Here is a 24,650-nt window from a genome sequence, read left to right as displayed (position 1 = left end):
CTCCGATACCGAGATGAGCTAAAACAGCTCGAAGCCGAGATCTGAGCGCTCACTAAGAAGAGAAATGCTTATAAACTTCTCAGCGAGCAGTTTGAAGGGGAGGCTAAGAGCCTCCGAGTTGAGCCGGAAGTTGCTCGGAAGGACCATGCCGACCTGGCCGAGTAGGTAAAAATATTTGAGGTTAGTGACGATGAACTAGGTTTGGTGAGTGATGGTCGAAATCCGCAGGTCCTACAGAAGATCGATCGGATCGATCAACTCCGAGCCGAGATGGATGCAATTAAGGCCGAGACCGAAGAATGGAGAGACAAAATGGACCGTCTGACCTCGAAAAAAGAGGTTGCTCGGGCGCAACTGACTTTGTCCGAGGTCCATCTTCGAGCGGTAAAGAAAAAGTCTAAGGTGCAGACCAAAAAGGTTGAAGAGCTCCGGTCTCAGCTAAGTTCGACTACCTCTGATTGAGAAATTATGGCCAAGGAGCTTGAAACGGCCAAGTCAGCGGCCGTGGTATTCAAAGCCGAAGTTGACGAGATAGTGGTCCAATATAAAGTCGATGCCGAGGTGGCCCAGGACCACTTGAAAGACTTTGTTGAATATGAGAAGCAACAGTCACGAAGAGAAGCCCTAGAGGAGATTCATGCTCGAAGTTTTGATCTGTCGGCCAAGATCGAAACCGCTAAGGGGCTCGAAGCCCAAGCCAAGTAGTTGGCTTACCCCGAGGAAGAAGAAGAGGAAGACTCTGAGGGTTCCGATGGATCCGGAGGTGGAGAAGACCAGGCTATTTAGACGTCGTTGTAGATGTTTTTGCTTTTTTATTTTTTTGTACTTGTGTACTTTTGTATTTTTTTGTCAAGGCCGTTCTGCCTTTGTAAAGACTTTATAAGGCTTCCTTTTTCCTTCGACAATTTTTGAGTTTTGTTTTTTCTTTATTCTTTATATTCACAAAGATCGAAATACCTTAGCATGAACTAGTTAGGTCTTGTTCGGTGGTCTGAACATGCCTTGCCTTTGACATTATTTTGTTCAAGGCATCGTAGGGGTTCGGTATGACCAGAATTTCCCCCCAAAATACTTATAATGTTTTTGACTATAGTCTGCCGAGAGTAGCCTTTAGAACCAGTTTAGAAATTTTTCAAGTCCTTGTTTTTTATTAAGGGTCACGGACGTCTCCGAGCCGTTTTAATATGGTCGTAGCCTTTTTAGTTCGGGTGTTGCCCAGTGGGCTTTGATACCTCGAGTTATCCGGGGTTGCCTAAGATAACAATCCCCGAATGGGGATGGTCGTAGCCTTTAAGGTTCGGGCATTGCCTAATAGGTTTTGTGCCCTCAGGCTCCCTTAGCCCAACCGTCCGAGTTTGTTTTTGGACGGCAGTCCCCGATTAAGAGTGATTGTTTGAACCCAGATAAAGGCGGCACTTGGGCTCGATACCTTTAGGGGATCAAATATAGGAAATTCCTTTAGAGGAAAGAAAAAAGAGAAAATTTTAAGGGACAAGATATTTATCTACAAGGTAGAGACTTCTTTTTATTTTTGTGCGCAATAGTTACACATGTGTATGGCAACAGTATTCGAGGCCTCTCTACGATCGGCCCCAAACACTGGGGGCATTGCCCTCGTATAATGACTTTAGCAAGGAAAGAAACTTTATGATTGAATAGTCTCGGTTCGATCGATATGATTTACTGTAAGGGACAAACAGTCAAATGAATCGTGCCAGCATAGACTACTCGAGCCCTTGCACTATTTTTGTGCGCAATAGTTACACATGTGTACAAGTTTTGTAGTCTAGTGTATGTTCACCATGGTAGTTTACAGGCCCTTTCCTAGTTTCTCCTTTTGTGGATTATACGTAATTTTTTGCTGAACTAGAAAGTGTTTAGCGCATTATAGCTCGTGAACACTTCTCGACATTTTCTGCATTCAAGGATTTTCATGAATTTTACTGATTGCTTCTACTATTTGAATGAAGCAACTACAACTGTCAGGTTTCAGAGACGATCTTTCTCGGTTTAAGAGCACATTTCCCTCTACACGGGTCAAGGAATATTGAATTTAATTTGCAAAAATAGTAGTTTTTTAAATATAACAAGCGATTACAAACATAGCCACCATAAGAAGCTGGTTTTATATTTTTAGGAAACCAAAAAATAAAACAGAAAATGAAGGGAGATTAGACCAAAACATTCATAAATTACTCCTCTATAACATCCATATAGAATCTTTAATATTACTAATAATAATTCTAAAAATATGCACACAATCTTTTCTATTAAACAAAATTTCTTTCTTGCATAAGATTTGAAAAATTGTACATGTCTTTTCTATTGGACCAATTCCAAAAAATATTTAGATAGAAAATTTAAATGTTAAGCTCTTAGATTGTCATCAAGGAAAAGCTATTGGATACCTTTTTGCTGAAAATTTGGATACGAATCTTCGCCAATTTAAGCGTTATATCGCTACTAAAAGAATGAAATCTACAAAATAAGCTACAATTACTAAAAAAAATTATCAATCTTGAAAAAAATTATTTTCTTACGTAGCTTTAAATCACCTGCCTTATAGTTTAAATTTTTATACTTTTAAGTTATGAATTTATTAATAATGTATTAACTTACTTCAAAAGATATTAAAGGTGTATAATAATCATTTACTATAAAAGTCAAAAAAAATATTGAAACAAACGAGACTGTTATAGAGAGGGTTGACTGTAGTACCACTAAGAACTTAAGAGGAAACTAAGTAGAGGAACTCGGAGATAATTGCATCTCCAACACCTATAAGTCTTTTAGCAACATATCCCTCACTTTCGTACTTTGACCGACCCTGTATAGCACTTGGTAAAAATCCTTCTGCAAATATTACAACTCCCAGTGAATTTATCTTCACGAGCTCAACTTGATCACATTCTAAAACGGGTACACATACAAAGACAGAGGAATTCCTCCAACATTGACAGAGCTAAATAGGGATTCCACCAACATTGGTAGAACCAAGTATTTTGTAGCTTTGAGAGTGCAAGAGACATACGTGGAGTGAGGAAGTGCGAGTAGACTTAAACCAATATATCAACTCTTTAGACTGGGAAAGATATACCTTCTGGCAAATAGTACAGACGTGTTATGAGAATTGACGCCCCTCAAGCATCAAAAAGACAACCCAAAATCACAATTCTGACAAGGACAAAAAATACATAAAAGGAAGAACAGAAGATCGCATGGACAGCCCAATCCCCATAATAGGCTGTCCTGCCTAAGGCCCAATCTATCTAATTTGCCACCTCCAAATCCAGCAATCAAACCCAGTATTAACAGATAAGTTTATGTAACAACTTACAGTCATATTAAAGCCCGATTTGGATTACCAGCTGCAAGGACAAAAAGTAGTAATTTATCATCCAGCTTACACATCCATAAACTTCTCACCAACAGGGTATCTAATTCCTAAGCTACAGGGTTAAAAATAACAGGGGTGAATACAACTAGCAACCAAAATGATAAAAACTAACCAATTACAGCTACCAATATGCTTTACTGACAGACTACGCAGAAACCTAGTACCAACATAACTAAGAACCTAAGACACATTTGCAAGCTGTGACTCCAGATTGTGTGCCAGACAGCAAATAGCATACAAGTCATACTTGGGCTCTATAGTCTCTTCGGTGAGCTGTAACAGGTCCAAGAATGTAGCATAGGCACTAACAGAGAAGCTCCACTATTACAGATGTGCATCAACTAATCAGCTCTTTCCTCTCCCACGCTTCTTTCCACTCTTTGGCTCACTTTCTCGTTCCTTAGACGCACTAGAGAATTTTCCCTTAGAGCTGCTATCAGGGGTTTTTGCCAAATTAGTTGCTTTTTCCTTCTCATTCCCACTTCCCTTAACCTTTGACGAACTAGATTTTAGCTTCTCCATGCCATTGGCACTGGGCTTGCCGCCACTTTGAGGGGTTTTATTTTTGGCCTTGACGGCAGCTGTAACTGTTTCTTGCTTGGACTTGTTGGCAGTCGTTGACGGGGTATCTTGCTTGGACTTGGATTTGGGAGTACTACTGCTAACATCTTTAGACCGAGCAGATGGCTTTTCAGTATCATCAACAGATTTGCCACTGCTTTTTTTAGATCGGGCCCTAGATTTACTGCTGGTTGTACCGTCAGTTCTCCCGCCAGATTTTGAGGTGCCATCTTTTAAGTTGTGCTTAAGCTTACCATCATCCTTGGATTTCTGTCCAGATTTTGTTGCTGTGTCTTTTGACTTGCTGCAGAAAGAGTCCCACCACTGAAACCGTTAGGCTTCCCAACAAAATGTTAATACATCACACAAGCACACGGTTAAGGAGAGCATACAACCTTTTAGGTGAAGCCTCCACTCTTTCATGCTTCGCTGATGATTCAGCATTTCTAGGTTTTTTCTTCTTCTGCCTGGCATAGCGAAAGCAGAGTCAAAGAAACACAAAGAATTGTCGTACTGCTAGAATATGAAGAAAAGATCATTTTTATAGAAGATTAACACCAAAAGTGTGGAGGGGGGGTAAATATTTCCCTATCCTTAGCCATGAGGTAAATACTTTCCTATCCTTAGCCATGAGGTAAATACTTTCCTATCCTTAGCCATGAGATCTCATGCTCGAGCCCTAAGTACGGAGTTTCCTTTGGTAGGGAACACTTTACCTCCCAAAGTGGGACTTCCCGCCACGAATCCGGGTTAGTCGGGTCCCAAAACGGGTAAAGAACACCAGGTGGAAACATTAAAAAAAATATTTTTGTAATATATAGTGATTGAGAAGGAAAAAAGCTAATTATCATTTAATTATTTAGGTTTCAATTTCTTTTTAAGCATAAGTCATACATTCAGCTTCTCATATCGCCCCATCCGTGTAGCAAGATCAATGAAGGCCAGAGAATCAGGGAAGGAAGCAGACGAAAGAATGAATATGACATTTCCCAAAACATAATCATTCACAAATACAACGCAATGAGTACAGACATCAAAATGAGTACGGTCTCACTTTGCTCATCCTACAGTAAAAAGAAGAAATTCCATGGAGAAAAATCACAACCAACCCCCTATCATCATACCTACCACTTTTTTCAGTTACTAAAAAAGCATAACAGCTGCAAATAGAAGAAGGAAATCAAGAACTTGCATAAACCAGGCCAACAAAGCCAAACCATATAGACACAAGTTAAAATAAAACAATTTAAAACTAGCTAACCATGTGCTCAATAAGACTTGAAATCAACAACCTTTAACAGATTTCCAAGTTGGTCAACCAAGCAACTAAAAGGTTTCGAAATCAACCAAGCAACTAAAAGGTTTCGAAAGAAAAGGTAGTCATCCCTCCTGTAGACAAACTCTTATCACTTCTCATCATATAGAATACAGCAAAATTGGATTGTAAGCTAGCTTTGTATTCCATACTAATCAAACAACTTGATTAAGAAACACATCATGAGTCAGCAAAAGTTGAAGTGATAGACTTGGCCAAAGATCTCTAAACTTTTTAGCAACAAAGGTTCACAGAAATATAAAATAATAAAAAAGCATTGAGAATCTTTTATTGTTTTCTTCAGTTAAGATGTATTTGTACGTAGTTATAGTGGTAAAGAGACAGTTGAAGGACAATCTTAGATAGAAAATGCAGAAGGGTTCCAGAAAGGTGGACAATTAGGATGCTCCTAGCTCTACCCTGGTAAGTAATTATAGATTCAGGTGTGAATAAATGCCTTGAAAACTAAATAAGAAATAAGAATAAGGTGATAAACGGCTATGCTTACCTTTCGGAAGCTGCATCAACACTTGCTATTTGTTCCTGTCAACAGAGCGCATACAAATGTATCAAAGAGAAACAAAATCATAGCAAATGCAAATTACAGCCAGTAACTAACCCCTTCTGACATTGGATCATCTTCTACTAACTTCCAGCGTTCCTCTGTGAGATTTATGTTTTCTACATCTCCATCGGTGTAGACAACCTGATAAGAAATTATCATTCAAATATAGAAGGCTTAGTGCAAATGAAACAATTCAATTTTACGAAGCAGAAAACAAACTGCACTCACTCTGTACTTCTTTTTGGCAGAATCAAACTTCTCAACAACACCTTCATAAAATCTGACAACAAAGGAATATCAGCATAAATTCTAATACATATCTTGAGGTATCCCAACACATGCATCCTCATTTCCCAAGACGCAGACCAATGGCATAACAATGGTTAGCACCCCATATTGACGCAGAAATGGGAATATCATTTCTAAGATGTAACATATACTAATGCAGATAAAAAGATTCAAGATAAAATAGAACTGGAGAAATTACTCAGCAATTTCAGCGAACTCAATACGATAGTAATTCCAAACTCAGGGTCAATAATGAGGGGGAAAACATGCTGGACAGGAAAAATATGTCAGGCAGCAGCATAATAAAGTAAGATAAACACTTACTCTTCATCCAATGGCCACCAAACTTTGATTTTTTTACCAACCATGCTCTCACCACGTTGCACAGTCTTGCTTACCTGACAAGTAGAAGCAGTACAGTGGCAGTGTGGTTAGGTATTAATCTCCCGGGCAAACAACTTGTTAATCACACAGGAGTATTGTAGAAGCTAAATGAATTTAATCTAGAATAAAGCAGTTTGTCAAGATAAAACATGACTTACGATAACCGTCATCCTAAGTGAATTCAATTGAAAACAAGCAATCAGCAATGAGTGCCAACAAATGTCAGTAACACAGAAGAGGGACAGTTGGAGAAAGAAAGGCAGTAGTCCCCTGACGAAAGGGGAAACATAAGAGCAAAAAAATGAAGTACGTATTCAGCAAGATTAAGGTGACATTAGCATTTGGCTTTTGTTGGTTCCTAACACAAATGTTAGGTTTTGGAACAAACAGCTATTTTAAAGAACAAGTAAAATGCGTGTGTGTATACAAGCACTTATCAGGTGGCAACAAATGGTAAGTCTATACTACTTGCTAACAACTATCGACTTTTATAACAAAGATCGGTTGGAAGAATTGCAGCATAAAGACACAATTTACATTTGCAAAATAGAACAAGAATAGCACAGAGCATTAATATGATAGAAACACACAGAATAAGAAAGGATTAAACAACATGAACAACGATTTAAAATGCTTACCTTGTCTTTGCCTGAAGAATGCTGCTTTCTCTTTGCACTTGTCCTGGGTGTTTCCTCTTCATTACTTTCATGTTTAGCAGAGTTATCAGGAGACTCTGGGGAAGGTACTATTCCCTGCACAACAAAATGATAACATGAGACAGGCATGGAGAGTCATGGCAAGTCTAACAGGCTCGGTTGTAATAACTGCACAAACACAGGACAAAATCCATATTTGTAAACCCCAGCTCTCATGCTAATGGACTTGGAAGATACATATAGGATACCATATAGCACAACTGCATGAGTAAACAAAAGCATGAATGACATGACCCAAAACAATTGAAGCGTGACAAAAACAAACAGCTCAAAAATAGCTGTTGTATCCTGAACACAGTTCTCAACATATATAAACAGAAAAAAAATCAGAAAAATGTTGAAGAAACAGAAGAAGATCATTTAGGCCTGAGGTTGATGAAATATGGAAGTTACATCACCCAGTGAGCTGGGGTTTAAAAAAAGGCGAGCTGTAGTTCTGGAGAGAATAAAGCTGTACCGATATACTGATAGATTGCTATCTATTTAACTCCTAAAAGAACAAAATGGACCCTTCCATGTCATTTGACTGATGTGCTAAAAGATCGCCTACACAATAAGGAGAACAAATGATGAGACATCACCTATAAGAGAAACGTTTAATCCTATTCAGAACTACTATTCCTAAGACAAAGCGGCTAAGTATAGCAAAGTCAACCTTCACTTCTACAACTTCAACATCAGAACCGTCAATTGCCATGTATCCAATAGATTAGTGATGTTTCACACGGAAAGATCTAGATTCTTGCAAAAGTAAGACAAACCACCACAAGTTTTAGTATGCTTTATCACTCATGTAGTAAATAAATATTGCAATAAGTGAATCTCTTCATGAAACTAATTTCTAGAGTTCCTTCTCGAACAACAATAGAAGGAATTCACTGGTTTTTTTGTTGTTGTTGTTATTGTTGTTGTCTTCTCGAACAACAGATTTTACTGAGCTGAATCTCTACTTCTGTCCCCAGACCTGTAGCACTGAGACCTAAACCGGAGTTTGTATCTCGTTACAGTTCCAGCTAGTTAAGGACAGAGAGGATCTGTGAATCCTTCCTTCCTGCATATCCAGTTTTAATTTCAGCTAGTTAAGGACAGGGCAGAATTTTGGGATCATTGTGATAGCAAGTTAAGTATCAGCATTGGACTGTCAAACACAACTGTACTAAATAAGCACTTTATTAACTTTAATTGTTACATTTGCTGGTATAATTCCTTCACCATCTAGAAGCTAACTTATGGCTCAAGAATAGCTACAAAATATAGCAGGGAGAAATGTGCAACCCCAGTAGCTGGACATGGCTTTTCACTCCTGCTAGTTTGGAGGAGAAGGCAATACCTTAGGTCAAGCAAAGAAAACATCGAGCAGTGTAGAGGGGAAAAAGAAAAGAAAAAAAGTAGCAAAACAATTACCGCAAATATAGAAAGGATTAAGTTGCAGAAGTGGGGCAGAAAACAATAGAAGGGGAGAAGGAAAAGTGCGCACCAGTGGATTAAACAAAATATTAGTATGATAGAAACCCAGAAAATAAGAAAGGATTAAACAACATGAACAATGATTTAAAATGCTTACCTTGTCCTTGCCTGAAGAACGCTGCTTTCTCTTTGCACTTGTCCTGGGTGTTTCCTCTTCATTACTTTCATGCTTAGCAGAGTTATCCGGAGACTCTGGCGAAGGTACTATCTCCTGCAAAACAATACGATAACATGAGACAGGCATGGAGGGTCATGGCAAGTCTAACGCAGAAATAAAGTCTAACAGGCTCGGTTGTAAGAACTGCACAAACAGGACAAAATCCATATTTGTAAAATAGAGCATGGCATGTAACATTATTATCTAGATATAAATGTTCATAATAACAAGAAAACAAAAATGTAAAATGCTTACCCTGTCCTTGCCTGAAGCAGGCTTTTTCTTTGCACTCGTCCTGGGAATATCCTCTTCACGGCCTTCATGTTTAGCAGAGTCATCAGGTGACTCTTGTGGAGGCGCTGTCTCCTGCACAGTTAAAATTGACAACTTATAAGACGGACATGAAGAGATATTGATAAATCCAACAGAGAAATAAAGTTACATAAAGAGAAGATAAATTACTACAACATCATATTAAATAGAGGATTGAGGGAGTTTTTTTACCGGACTAGCTTTTCCACGTCCACGCTTTTTGCTATCTTCTTTATTTCTCACAGATGGACCAACCTGATTCTTATTCTTGGTATCAATCTTCTTACCCGATTTCTTCTGCTTTTTCGCCTCCCCATCGCTGGTCGATCCACCTTCATTCTCCTTATGAGAAGGCTCCGAAGGAGCTTTCTTCAAAGAACGCCTCACCTGTTTAACCTCCAAGTCACTTGTAGCTTCAGATTCCTTCTCAGACACACACTCTTGATTTAAGCTGTCCTCTTTTCGCCGACCACCTTTCTTCGGTGCACTCTCATCAGGAAGGCTCAGAACAGTGGACGAAGGAGCAACATTAACAGCTTCCCCCTCAGATTCTTTGGGTGCAGAGTGCTGAAGAGTAGTTTCCGGCTTCTCCAAAGAGTTAGACTGCTCAACCGCTGGATCTTCAGAAGCTGAACTTTGGTCATTTTTGTTTTGATTATTCTGATGATCTGGAAGCTTCTCAGCTTCTTTTTCACTATCATCAGGAGCTTGGTGAGAAGATTCTGCTGAGTTTGAAGAGTTTGTCCTTCTTCCTCTTTTCTTAGCAGTTTGTTCTGACTTGGATTCTGAATTTGTAGACTTTCCAGCCCTTAAATCATCAGACTCAGATTTGGAAGGTGTCTTAGCAGCATCTTGCAGATCCACCTCATCATGGTCTCCAGCATTTGCTAAGAGTTCTGCTTCAGCAGCCGATCCCACAGTCTCCTGACTAACGCCATTACTTGTGATTGATTTGGGAGATCTATTCACGGTGGGGTCAATATCTTCTGAACGTGCTTCTTCTCTTACGCTCTCAGCCATCTGATCAGACAAGAAAGTTACCAAATAAATACCTTGTAATAACAGCCAGTCAACGATGTCATAAGAATATTATGGTGCTAACATGTTCAATCCCACACCATCCATTACAAATATTAAAGACATTACTGACTCAAAAGGGTCATATTCACTGATTTACCAACACAAAAAAACTAAGGACCCATTAGGACAACATTTGGTTGAAGGTGAAAAAATATGTATTTGAAGTTGAAGTTGAAAAAGAGTATTTGGAGTTGTTCACTGTGTTTGGACATGAATTTCTCTTGGGAAAAGAGTAGAAGTTTTGTGAGTGAACCATTATTTCACTTGAAATACTCCTCAAACAGGATTTTCAACTTCAAACTCTCTATTTTAAGTAAAGGTGAAATAATGGACAAAATTGCAAAAGACGCATTCATTTGCAATTGATATTTCATTATTTGCAAATATTAATGTGTCCAAACACCTAGATAATATCCAAACCACATGCCTGGCCTGCCTCATCTGAAGATGCTGTAGCCACTTTGCTCCCATCACCCTAAATTATATGATTCAGAGGCAATATACAATAAATTTATGACAAGAATTTTGGAAAAAAAATATTTAACAAAGTTATTCAAAGTCTCACACCTGAGTTGCCGGAGCAGCCTCTGGAAGATCAGCCAACTTGCCCTCAGCAGCCTTGAAAACACATCAATACAGATCATCAATATCAAAACTCCAGGAGGTGGCATAATGGTACTTACATTGTTAGCAGTTATAGAAAGCAGACCTTCAAGCAGTTACTCAGGCAAAAAATTTGCAACAATAGTAGATCAGAATCAACATCGGAAAAAGAAAAAAGAAAATAATGAATTCAATTCCTGATATGTGACAGGTCGACATGGAAAGAACAAGGAAGTTGATTTTCTTTTAGACAAACAGATATAATTTAAAGTAGATATAGCACCAAATGTACTATCACCGTACAAGTGAATTGATTACATTTTCAATATTACTGAAAGAGAAGAGTGAAACATGATTTGCAGCCTTGACTCTTTCCAAGAGCCATGCATAAGTAACTATCCCTCTCAAGGCGAAATAGATAGATATCTTCCCAATGAAACAGCAGAATTTCAGCAGTTACCGCGTCAGTCAATAGACACAAGCACTGACAGATGAAAATTTGCATTTAGAATTAACTAGTTAAAGATACATCAAGAGAGCTATACTTTCCAACAATAGTTACTCTCCACACATGCATAGATCATGTAAAAAAAAGAGTAATCTTTTTTATTGCTATGATTTATACATGCTAAAAATGTTTTTAAAGAAAGGACAATGTATTTGCTCTATAATCTCACTGGGCAAATACATTACAGACAGAAACTCTCCTTCAAGGCACTTTTTTGCTCCCTCTTATAATTGGTGGAGCCATTTTACACCTCTAATTCAATTACAAAATTAAATACTTTGTCAAATTGGAGCAAGGGAGCAAAAACAAGTGTGTACTGTTTGAAAAAGAAACTGAAACTTGCAGGCTCTTATCATATCTAAGCCTTGAGGAACAACGAATGCATATCAGGTTTTCAACAGGAATAGGAAAGGGACCTTTTAACTCTGTGAACATCAACAAGACATCACCACTACCAGGCCAGCAGATATTAACTAAACCCACAACTTAAACACGAGAAAGATTATTGTCTTAGACTCCCTAGATTATGTGGGAAAATGTAAAGGTGAAGTTAGACTCCATGTTAATCTATACAGCAATAGTTCAGCAGCAAAAGTTCAGGCACAGAATAATTTAGAAATAAAAGTTGACTAACCAATTGTTCCTTTGGAACACTGTCATTGATATGATCAACAGCTGGAAGAGTCCCTTCACACACTGAAGTAACAATTTTATTGTACCCATCCAAAGAGATTTGCAATGATTCTACTGCTTGCGCCAAATAAGGTTTAAGCTTCTCTGCACAGTTTGCAAATACTTTTTCCCCCAACCTTTTAGCAATTGGTGTCACCTCCTGAAAGAAACTTATTAAATTTAGCATTGTCGCAAGACTACAGAGAACTCAAGAGGAATAACATAAAAGATATCATCTCTTCAACCACAACATACCTCATTGTCCTTTTTAACACTAGCCAATAGAGGGGTGAGCAACTCAAGGGGTACCTCTTCACTTTCTTCCAGCACAAGAGTCATGATAGTTGCCATGGATGAGAAGATATTTTCTGGGTGATCCTCTCTGAAAGTGGAAGGCAATGAATGAACAGTCTATTCAGTTGAGCTCACTACTAAGCTTAAACATATTCAAAAGGAATTAGCATACAAAAAAATAAGAAACACATGGGGGAGAAAACAGAGGCCACAAGATTGCATAATCAACATTATCCATTTATTTGATAAGTTTAAACGACATTATCCAGTTATACCATTGCAGCAAGTAATTCATTACATGTGTACAACCATTCCAAAAGAAAACTACTCTGAGCTTTAACATGGAGCACAGTTGAGTGTACTGACAGAAGGGTAATGTTCCAGAGATTAGATGTACACTGTTGATAGACAACCCATGCATCTAAATACCATCTTAGATGTAAAACCTACCATCTTGCTACTTTTATAAATAGTTATCAAGAGCATGCTTGGAGTATTTTCTGAACAAGTCATTGATAAGCTTTTTAATGTTATCAGGAAGAAAGAAAAACTAATTGTTCTTTCCACTGTTCCAGAAGATTTTCCATTTCAAAAAGAAAACTACCAAAGTTTTAACCCAATTTTTTTTTTTTTTGCAAAGCTTCTGAAATTTTTGCTGGCCAATCACCAGCTAAATATCTCCAAACAACTATGGGATTATGTCATGTCACATATCAATAAAATATCTTTAACAACAACAACAACCCAGTGTAATCCCACAAGTGGGGTCTGGGGAGGGTAGGATGTACGTAGACTTACCCCTACCTTGGAAGGGCAAAGAGACTATTTCCGATAGACCCTCGGCTAAAGAAATAAAATATCTTTAACAACTAGGGAAAACCATTTTCAATGTCACTCATAAAAGTTGATCAAATTAGATAATGATATTCAAAATAAGTAACCAATAGATTTCCTCATTCCTGCTCTCTAACAATCACACTAATCCCACAGACACCCCAGTATAGGCACCCAAATGATGATGCAACTTGCAAGAAGTCCAAAAAGATAAAAATAGAAGACAATACCACATGAGGGGTCATAATTTCAAATATTAACCCCATAACCATGCCGACGTTTTTGGAAAGGAGATTTCTTAACTAGAAGCTCCACTTAAAAGTGTAAACAAACATGAGAAGCTCACAATCCCATAAATCTAAAATCACACACTTTGATGGAATGTGGGCGATTATAACTTCAGACATATTCTCAAAAAAATATAAATCCGAGAACATTCGCTGGTATCAAATAACCAAACATTACAGAAACAAAATTACTGTTGAACTATTAAGATATATGGCAATACCTTATAGCTTTAAGGAAGTGCTGAAACATCTCAGTAATGAGCTTATCACATTCTAGATCCAACATGACAACACATGACCTGACCTTGGCCACTGTCTCAAGGATCAACACCCTCTTATTATATGATCTGCTGGACTGGTCATGTAAATTCTCAAAGGATGATACAATTAATTGAAAGACATCCTGTATCAACCAAGTGGAATGTTATTGGAGGGCTGATATATAAGAAAGAACTATGAGAAAGCAAACTTCACATACCTTCATTTTCTCATCATCATATGGAGCATCCGGTGCAGTAATCCTAGTTATCTCACTTATACAAGAAGCAACTGCGACCTTCACATCAAGATCAGAATGCCTCAGGAGGTCAGTTGCAACTAATGCCTTCATCAATGGAGAAAGTGCATCATGCATTGATTTAGCCGGTGATTGGTCCACCTTTGACAGGGAAGATTCTACTTGCTTAAAGCAGAAAAAACCAAAAGTATATTAAGATTAGCCAAGCACAGTAACCAGAATTACCGAAAGTAGTTCTCACAGAAATTGATGAAGATGAGCAATAATAAGATTTTCTTGGTGCTTTTCGAAGAGAACAAGTTCTACATAACCTTTTTTGGCAGGCAATGTAAGAAATATCCTTAATGCTGGGAAAGAGTACATCCAAAAAAAAAAATCAATAAGTGTAAAGAACCTACAAAGTAAACAAAAGCCTCCGGCTCTAAAACATTTGCTGTGAATCTTGTTACACCAAAAATTAAACAAAAATATACACTTGTACTTACGATTAACTACATTCTCCTTTTTGCTTTCAGAAACTCTGGCATTTCTTAATCTCCAGTTCTCCACATAACCTTACCATACTACTATGGGGGATGACTTCCAGAAAAGTTTTAAAAGTAACCTCTCTAGCTAAAATTCAATGACTCACCTAAAGAAGGAGAGAAAGAAATACGGGACAACTTGATTCTCTTCCCCTGAGATTTTGTATTAGAGCACTCTCAAAGGTTCATACAGACACACACATTCATGAAGTGATGACGATTAGTTAGCACCATTTTTAGTCGCACAGGTAAAGGTTTTACGCATTTTCCTAAGAGAATTATGGCAGCATAAAAACTCACAAACCAAATCTTTTAAATAAAAATCTAAAGGACATAGTTTGGCATGTCCTTAATAGCTCCCATTTGTATCAACAGAACATGCAATCCTCATCAGCAAGCTATCAAGGGTGGGTGTTCCACAGGAAACCCATGGTTCCAAAATTTGAAATAATTGCCACTGTTTATCACTCAGTAACCGGGCACATGAAGATGCACCGTCCAGAGTTACTCTAAATGGATTTATGAAATTGTTAAAACACAAATCCATGTATAAAAAATTTCACTAGGGAACGTCACCCCACAAAAAGGTGGCCTAGTTCATTAAGGCTTCTCAATTTTGCAATGCCGGTGGTGGCCAGGCATTGGCACAAGTACTGAGTAACTTTGTCCACCAAGTTTTGGATAGAGGAAGAAAGCACCTAGTGTGTTTTGCCTCAGCTAGGATTTGAACCTTCGACCCCATGGTTCTCCTCCCACTTCATTGGCAACTAGGTTACTCCCTTGTGTGCATGTTGATAACAGTTACTTTACCAATCAAAAAAGAAAAGTTGATAACAGTGTTCAAGTGCTGGATATTATAGAGCAAGAACCAGAATACTTTCAAGATACTAAAGTTATATCCTTAATAGAACATTCAAAGAAAATACCATCAACGGCAGCATATTAAGATATACCAAATAGGCAAAAAAGACACCATGTAAGAAATTTAAAATGCAATAACTCTACAGAAGCGAATAAAAAAAATTAAAAAAAAGGGCTTACGTCAAGCAAGATGATGAGTTCGTCAAGTGAAGAAGGAGGCTGAAGAAGCTTATTCCCAGCTTCCGCAAGTTGTTCTTCTAGCTCTTTATCTGAAGCCGACATCGTTTTTTCTTCAAGATCTCCTAGAAAAATCTATATAGATTTAAAATTACAATAACTCTTCACACCATCAAACCCTAGAAATAGCGTTTATCAGAAAGAAACAAAATCAATTGCTCCGCGTATTGCACAAAGAGAAGAGGAAAAGGATCTTGTGAAACCCTAAAGAAATGAGTGAAATTTTTTGAGTAGAAAATAAAGAACAGGGCTCTTTTTATTTTTTTGTTTTTGTTTTTGTTTTGGGGAGATAAATGGTGTAAATTTAAAGCGTTGAATTTATGGAGGGCTTTCGTTGTTGGAAAATAAAAGTAGGGGAGAATCCCGCTGAGAGATTGGGGTCGGAATTATCGGGGGTTATTGGATTTGCTTTAATTTGGAATATCGAGTCCGCCAATCAAGTTTGAGAAGCGTGGCATTTTGTTTCTTTATTTCCCTTTTTTGAAATGGCAAGTGCCTTGTGTTTACTTTTATTTATGGTTAGGTTATTGTTATCTTTCCACTAAATATTACTCCTAAGTATTTATGAATTTTACTAAATTAAATTATTTTAACTCATTTGATTTAACAGTCTACGTTTGATTCATAAAACGGCTCTGTTGCACTAGTTGGCAAAGAGTTCGTAATATCCGAAGCACTCGAATAATACACTAGCTTATGTTAAATTAACTTAGGAAACATGTTAAATTTATCATCTAGAACTTACGATAAAGCCTTATCAATTTATTCTTCTATAATTTTACTACAATGTGAGAAAGGACACTTATTTATTATTTGTATAATGTATTATTTTTCAGATTTATTTCATTAAATATTTTAGTTCCTTTCTGGTTTAACGCTTTAAAAATGTGAAGGTTTTATTTCAAACAAAAAAAAAAGAAAAAGAAATTAAGAACTTACATGTTAAATTTTTAATTTAGAAAATTTGAAGAATACATATACTCCATAAAATTTGTATAACAATATTATCTTATCAAAAAAATATATATGTGTGGAACAATCTTAACACTAGGAACTACTATAAAAAGGTTAGTTGGTTTGTTATATGAAACATGAAATAATTTCTTGACAAACGTGAGTGAAAATAAAAATAAAATATCGTTCAATAGATTATTTATTGTGCGTAAGGTATTTTTTTTTTTTCGTGTTATCCTTATATACCATGGTCAAATTATATGAAAGTTTATCGATAGTTGATAAGATAATTAAAAATAAAATGTCGTGAAATATGTAGTTCATATGATATGGACATAATTTCAAATGATTTTAGTTTATAAAATTATAAGAAATGTTAACTAGAAGGTGTAGATGAATTAGAGCCATTACTTACATCTAAAAAAATGAATGATTAGGTTGAAATAATTCTTTAATTATACAACATTATTTGATAATCTTCTTTTAATTGTGAGTTGTTATAATTCATACTAATAGTTGGCTACCTTTGACCTTTCCAATAGTATCCAGTTCATTTTGATCGTTTATTTTGTCTTATTCAAAAGTAGATGATGTGCTATTTTAGATCTTTAAATTTGAGTATCAAGTAAAATCTACTCAAAATAAACATAATGATTTTATAAACCTTTAAAATTATATGAATCTCATACAACTACAAACAAAAGTTGTCTAAATGCATAAAATCTCCGAAAAAGAGTTGATCATCGTAGTATATAATCTAACAAGTTTTTGAGTAAATCCTAAATTAACTCTATATGTAGGGTATGTACGATCAATATAATTAATGAATCGATACATATTTAAGTGAATTTCAGACAAAATGAATTTAAATTTGTCCGGAGAAAGAATGATCTAGCATAATAGAGTATGGAATCTAAAATTATAACATCAATTGATTAGCTGTGTAGTATATGGTATTTAATGCATGTTTAGAATTTAAGATAACCACAAAAGCGATTTAAATGCATTTTTCTATGAAGGGGAGATTATCTTACTAGTGTATTAACATAAGTAACTTAAGGCACTCATTAGGCTTTAACTTTGAGTTTCATAAAGAGCATTTTATTGCATAGGTTACCTTAATCGAACTAATCTTTTAATTTGGGTAAATGAGGAGGTCTATTTTTGCACATATTTTGGTACTAGTATTTGGACAAGTACGTTGCACGTGTATTTCATGTTAATTAGTACAAATATTTTATAGTTGCACGTGTATATGATATATTTTATAATTTCATTTTCGTATGATATTTATTATCATCGTAAAGCATAAACCTACTGGAAGTTGCTTTCAGATAAATGTGAAAGAACATCTTCATTTACAGATTTAATGAAAGTGATTGGACTTTAGGGGAAAAGAAATGTCCCTTTTGTAGTATTTTTATGTACTTCAATCACGTTATAGTTTAAGAAACTGTAGCCTCTTTCTTTTTACAACCTAGCACATATCAGCAAGCTATAATAAAAGTAGCATTTTATAGTGGTTGTGCATAAATAAAACTGACATATGTCTTTCGTAGAATATTTAGATGATTGCCAAATGTCAAGCTATTCATGGTGTACATCTGCAAAGAAGCAATTGTCAATTTTGATATATTAACAGTTACTGAAATAAAAAATAATTAATGTATATAAATTATTGTTGCATGTACATATAATCTTTGGCCGATTCATAATTGTGATTGCTTTCATTTGTCAATTTAGCAAAATAAAGTTAGTTGGACTATACATATATAATTGCATTACAAAAGTTAATACGATAATCACGTATCAAATATTGATTGTTTAGTGTTTAATACTTTATGAAAAAATTAACTCTCTGTCAAATCAAAGGAAATGATATTTTCTCATTTCCAAACTTAAACCAAAAAGAACTTAAAAAATAAAATTATACATATATGCTAAAAATTAACGATAAAAATAACAAACTTTAAAGCATAAGCTACAAAAAGATTGCAAGTGGCAAAGGGATCAACTTCTCAATCTCCTTATCTCGAAGGAAAAATAAATATTAGCTGCACATAATTTGGATATGAATACACATCTTTTGCTTCTTTATATATCATAGTATTATAAAAAATAATATTGAAGGCTACTCTTGGGCGGCAAACTTCAATCCTCAATAAAAGCATTTTTTAGCTTCATTCTTTTCAAACTTACAAAAATAGTTTTTATACATTGCATACTTTTAAAAAATCATGCAATTGTATTTTCTACTTTTTTGCCAGGTGGATTTAAATGATATTGAAGCGACACTGCCTCCTCTAGAAAATTGTTGCTTCTTCCGGTCCACAATAAGTGACCATTTTATATTTGGCACAACCATTAAGGAAATACGAACTCCTAGAGAAAAAAGATGTATTCACTAAATTAACCTCAGTTGATTGTTACTTTGACACAAGGGCAAATTTTAAAAAAAAAAAAATTAATTCCTTCTTGATATGTAAATGGACACTTATTTTGGACTAAAATAAAAATATAAAATAATCGCTTAGTGTGAACTAGAGGGAGTAATGAAGAGAAACTCAACGATAGTACTTTGTAGGAATATCCATACATGTGTGTGAGCCATGTAACTTCCTGGTAGAGTTTGGATATTATTAAAGTGTTAAATTAATGTTATTTTCGTGAAAGATCGACTAATAAGTGCACTACCAAAAAAGTAGATACAAAAGTTATATTCAATACAGAAACTAATTATGAGTGCATGCTTGACATAACGCAGCTACGCGACAGATAAATAATAGAAAAATCTAAAGGTATGAAAGATAGACCAAAATCATAATACGAACCTGTTGGAATCTTAAAATCCCGATTTCGGGGTCGTTTTCTCAAAATATTGACCGAAGTCAAACTTGCCCCTTTTAAAGCCAAACTAAGGAATCAATTGCTCCGATTTCAATCCGATCACTTCCAAATTCCGAATTAAATGTCACGACCCGAAATTTCCCACCGACGGGACCGTGATGACGCCTAACATTTCACTTGCCAGGTAAGCCAACATTAGAAAATCATTAAACCATTTCCTTATTTTGATTTAGTAAATAACAATAATTAACTCAAATAAAAAATAATATGTGCGGAATATCGTAAAACTGTGTTAATTACTACCATCCGGATCTGGAGTCACAATTCACGAGCATTCTAGAATTTACTACAAGTAATAGTCTAAAAGAAATACAACTGTTTGAATAAAAGAAACAATAGAACAAAAATGATAGACGGGGACTTCAAGGTCTGTGGACGCCGACAGATCTACCTTGAGTCTCCGGACAACGGACCAACAGCAAAATCTCGATCAACCAGAGCCGGTATCAAAATCTGCATAGAAAGTGCAGAGTGCAGTATTAGTACAACTAACTTTATGTACTGGTAAGTGTCGAGCCTAACCTCGACGAAGTAGTGACTAGGCTAAGGCAAGGCACCTACAAATCAACATGTACAATTCAACAGTGTATATACAAATAACAGAAATGAAGGACTAAACATGAAATGTCAGGAGCGAAAAATGCTGAGGGGAATACAAGATAAAAAAACTACAACAGAATGATCATCGGAGTAGTCAATATACCATGAATCAACAAGAGCAGTGAATACAATAAGGAAAAATGCACGGCATCACCGTTCGTGCTTTTACTCTCAATCTCACCATAAAATTAATAGAAATGGCACGGCATCACCCTTCGTGCATTAACTCTCATATCATGGCACTGCATCACCCTTCGTGCATTAACACTCACAATATGGCACGACATCACCCTTCGTGCATTAGCACTCACAATATGGCACGACATCACCCTTCGTGCATTAACACTCACAATATGGCACGGTATCACCCTTCGTGCATTAACACTCACAATATGGTACGACATCACCATTCGTGCATTAACACTCTCTCTTACTATAATGCAATGCATAAATAACAACAGGGAGATAGAATAACAAGTACAAACCTTACTTCAACATTTGGTTCCATAATATCAATCTCAACTTTGAAATAAAACTCAATTATCACCAGAAAATCCGTAAACATGATAAGAACGATAAATTGAACAACACTCGTATAACACATAGCAATTTGGCATTGGAAAAAGACAATATAAGAAAAACAGAGAAACACAGAAAATAAGTAAATTGGCGGTGCATAAGTACTCGTCACCTCACATATACGCCGCTCACATGAATTTCACTTAGAAAATAATCTAAGGTTCCTAATTCACTCAAGTCAGGGTTAGACACAACACTTACCTCGCTCCGAAGGCCACTTAATTCTCAATCACACCTTTTCCTTTGGAATTCACCTCCAAACCACTCGTATCTATTCAAAAAATGACTCAATAATATCAAATATTGCTAAAGGAATCAATTATATTGCATAAATTAAATTTTCCAATTTTTCCTCCAAAAAGTCAAAAAATCGACCTCGGGCCCGCTTGGTCAAAACCCGAGGTTCGGACCAAAATCTTTTTACCCATTCACCCTTGAGCCCGAATATGTAATTAGTTTTGGAATTCGACCTCAAATTGAGGTCTAAATCCCCAAATTTCTGAAATTCCTATTTTCTACCCTAACCCCTAATTCTACCATGAAAACTCTAGACTTTAGGTTGAAAATTCAAGAAATATAATTGGTAATTGAAAGAAAATAGTTTAGAATCACTTCCAACAATTTGGGGGAAGGAATGACTCTTGAAAAATTGCCCCTCACCGTTTGGTTTTTGAGAAAAATGAGTTTTTTTAAAGCAAAAATCCCGTTTTGGATTCTGTTAAGTGCTGGGCGACAGTGTTCATCGCGTTCGCGAGAGCACTGTCGCGTTCGCGAAGTGCATGGGCTGCCAAGCCTTCGCGTTCGCGAGGCAATGCTCGCGTTCGCGTAGGCTACCCTTCCCTGGTCTTCCCGTTCGTGAGACATTGCTCGCGTTCGCGATGAAGAGAAGGCTGACTCCCCCTCCCCAGTGCCTAACGCTACGCGTTCGCGATGGGCTTGTCGCGTTCGCGAAGGGTAACGCCCCCATCACTTCGCGTTCGCGACCAAGCCTTCGCGTTCGCGAAGAAGAAATCCTCAGCTGCCCAGTTTACTCTTCGCGTTCGCGAGAGTACCTTCGCGAACGCGAAGAAGAACATGCCAGAACACAGATTCTGCAGAAAAACCAGATTTTCAAAGTCCAAAACATCCCGTGGCCTATCCGAAACTCACCCGAGCCCTCGGGGCTCCAAACCAAACATGCACACAAGTCTAAAAATATCATACGAACTTGCTTGCGCGCTCAAATCGCCAAAATAACACCTAGAACTCTAAATTTAGCACCAATTCAAATGAAATTCTCAAGAACGCTTTAAAACTTCTAATTTCTTAACTGGACGTCCGAATCACACCAAATCAACTCCATTTCTCACCAAATTTCACAGACATGTCTTAAATATCATAATGAACATGTACCGGACTCCGAAACCAAAAATACGGACCCGATACGAACAATGCCAAATATCAATCAATTCTTAAAAACAAATAATTTCCAAACTTTTAATTGTAATAAAAAATTTAGTACTCAAGCTAGGGACCTCCAAATTCGATTTTGGGCAGACGCCCAGGTCCCATAATTTGATATGGACCTACCGGGGCCGTCAAAGCATGGATCCGGGCCCGTTTACCAAAAATATTGACCGAAGTCAACTAAAATCAACTTTTAAGGCAAAAATTCTTATTTTTATTAGTTTTCAACATAAAAGTTTCCCGAAAACCTGCCCGAACTGCGCACACAAATCGAGGAGGGTAAAAATGAGATTCTTAAGGCTTAAGAGAGCATATTCAATTTTTAAAATATAAGATGACCTTTTGGGTCATCACATTCTCCACCTCTAAAATAACCGTTCGTCCTCGAACGAACATAGAAAAATACCTGGTCTGGTGAAAAGGTAGGGATATCTACTCCGCATATCGGACTCGGACTCTAAGTAGCTACCTCAATAGGATGACCTCTCCACTGCACTTGAACTTAAGGGTAACTCTTTGACCTCAACTGACGAACCTGCCGGTCTAGAATGGCTACCGGCTCTTCCTCGTAAGTCAAATCCTTGTCTAACTGGACAGAGCTGAAATCTAACACGTGGGACGGGTCACCATGATATTTTCGGAGCATAGACACATAGAATACCGGATGAACTAAGGATAACCTGGAGGCAACGCAAGTCTATAAGCTACCTCCCCCTCCCTCTCGAGGATCTCAAATGGCCCGATATACCTAGGGCTCAACTTGCCCTTCTTCCTAAATCTCAAAACACCCTTCATGGGCGATACCCGAAGCAATATTCTTTCTCCAACCATGAATGCAATATCACGAACTTTACGGTCAGCATAACTCTTTTGCCTGGACTGAGCTGTACGAAGTCGATCCTGTATAATCTTGACCTTGTCCAAGGCCTCCTGAACTAAATCTGTACCCAATAACCGAGCCTCCCCCGGCTCGAACCACCCAACTGGCGACCTACACCGTCTACCATATAATGCCTCATAGGGAGCCATCTGAATGCTCGACTGGTAGCTGTTATTGTAGGCAAACTCCGCTAATGGCAAAAACTGATCCCAAGAACCTCCAAAGTCAATAACACAGGCGCGGAGCATATCCTCCAAGATCTTAATAGTACGCTTGGACTGCCCATCCGTCTGAGGATGAAATGTTGTGCTCAACTCAACCCGCATACCCAACTCACGTTGAACTGCCCTCCAAAAGTGCGAGGTAAACTGCTTACCTCGATCAGAAATGATAGACATGGGCACACCGTGAAGACGAACGATCTCACGAATATAAATCTCTGCCAACCGCTCCGAGGAATAGGTAACTGCCACAGGAATGAAGTGCGTTGACTTAGTCAGCATCTCCACAATGACCCAAACTATATCGAACTTCCTCTGAGTCCGTGGGAGTCCAACAACAAAGTCCATAGTGATACGCTCCCACTTTCACTCAGGAATATCTAACCTCTGAAGTAAACCACCAGGTCTCTGATGCTCACACTTTACCTGCTGGCAATTTAGGCACCGAGCTACATAGGCAACTATGTCCTTCTTCATTCGCCTCCACCAATAATGCTGCCTCAAGTCCTGATACATCTTGGCGGTGCCCGGATGAATAGAATGCCGGGAACTGTGGGACTCCTCAAGGATCAACTCATGAAGTCCATCCACATTAGGCACACAAATACGACCCTGCATCCTCAAAACTTTGTCATCTCCAAAAGTAACCTGCTTGGCACCACTGTGCCACACTGTGTCTCTAAGGACAAGTAAATGAGGATCGTCATCCTGTCGATCTCTGATGTGCTCAAATAAAGAAAATCGAGCAACTGTACAAGCTAGAACACAGGTGGGCTCAGAAACATCTAACCTCACGAACTGGTTGGCCAAGGCCTGAACATCCAATGCAAGCGGTCTCTCACCAACTGGAATATATGCAAGGCTACCCATACTGACTGGCTTTCTACTCAAAGCATCGGCCACCACATTGGCCTTCCCGGGATGATACAATATGGTGATATCATAGTCTTTCAATAGCTCCATCTACCTCCTCTGCCTCAAATTGAGTTCCTTCTGCTTGAACAAATACTGCAAGCTCCGATGATCAGTGAATACCTCACATGACACGCCGTAAAGATAGTGCCTCCAAATCTTCAGCGCGTGAACAATGGCTGCTAGCTCTAGATCATGAACATGGTAATTCTTCTCGTGAAACTTTAGCTACCGTGAAACATATGCAATAACCTTGCCACCCTGCATCAATACCGCACCCAGGCCAATACGAGATGCGTCACAATATACTGTATAAGATCCTGAACCTGTGGGTAACACCAATACCGGTGCCGTAGTCAAAGCTGTCTTGAGCTTTTGAAAGCTCGCTTCACACTCGTCTGACCACATGAACGGGGCACCCTTCTGGGTCAACCTGGTCAATGAGGCTGCTATGGATGGAAACCCCTCCACAAATCGACGGTAATAGCCCGCCAAACCCAGGAAACTACGGATCTCTGTAGCTGATGTGGGTCTAGGCCAATTCTGGACAACCTCAATCTTCTTAGGATCCA

At 37.6% G+C, this 24,650-nt stretch overlaps 1 protein-coding gene across 2 annotated transcripts; it reads right to left on the bottom strand.

Annotated features, from left to right (window-relative positions):
• Nucleotides 1–3,342: 3,342 nt before the first annotated feature.
• Nucleotides 3,343–15,947, bottom strand: LOC107830807 (sister chromatid cohesion protein PDS5 homolog D). Of its 2 annotated transcripts, XM_016658458.2 has the most exons (17): nucleotides 15,523–15,947; nucleotides 13,919–14,122; nucleotides 13,662–13,843; nucleotides 12,281–12,407; nucleotides 11,988–12,185; nucleotides 10,810–10,860; nucleotides 10,670–10,717; nucleotides 9,355–10,182; nucleotides 9,106–9,216; nucleotides 8,791–8,904; nucleotides 7,149–7,262; nucleotides 6,451–6,524; nucleotides 6,067–6,118; nucleotides 5,893–5,979; nucleotides 5,782–5,816; nucleotides 4,354–4,425; nucleotides 3,343–4,262 (listed from the first exon to the last, which is right to left on the bottom strand). In XM_016658458.2, exons 1-17 carry the CDS (start codon nucleotides 15,622–15,624, stop codon nucleotides 3,743–3,745), a joined length of 2,919 nt encoding a protein of 972 aa, XP_016513944.1. In that variant the 5' UTR covers nucleotides 15,625–15,947; the 3' UTR covers nucleotides 3,343–3,742. The 2 variants fall into 2 exon arrangements, with proteins under 2 accessions (XP_016513944.1, XP_016513945.1); XM_016658459.2 differs by lacking the exon at nucleotides 10,670–10,717.
• Nucleotides 15,948–24,650: the final 8,703 nt, after the last annotated feature.

The sequence above is a fragment of the Nicotiana tabacum genome, chromosome 22 (assembly GCF_000715075.1).
Source record: "Nicotiana tabacum cultivar K326 chromosome 22, ASM71507v2, whole genome shotgun sequence".
Taxonomy (NCBI): Eukaryota; Viridiplantae; Streptophyta; class Magnoliopsida; order Solanales; family Solanaceae; genus Nicotiana; species Nicotiana tabacum.
The sequence above is the reverse complement of the archived record's forward strand: the minus strand, read 5'-3'. Positions and strand labels throughout refer to the sequence as shown.

Bases quoted from the DNA above. Each gene is read 5' to 3' on its own strand.
- LOC107830807 (XM_016658458.2), bottom strand. From the start codon at position 15,624: ATGTCGGCTTCAGATAAAGAGCTAGAAGAACAACTTGCGGAAGCTGGG. The intron at 12,408-13,661 runs GTATTGCCATAT...TTCCACTTTCAG, and splicing joins CACTTCCTTAAAGCTATAAG to AGAGGATCACCCAGAAAATA. The intron at 5,980-6,066 runs GTGAGTGCAGTT...ATTTCTTATCAG, and splicing joins CTGCCAAAAAGAAGTACAGA to GTTGTCTACACCGATGGAGA.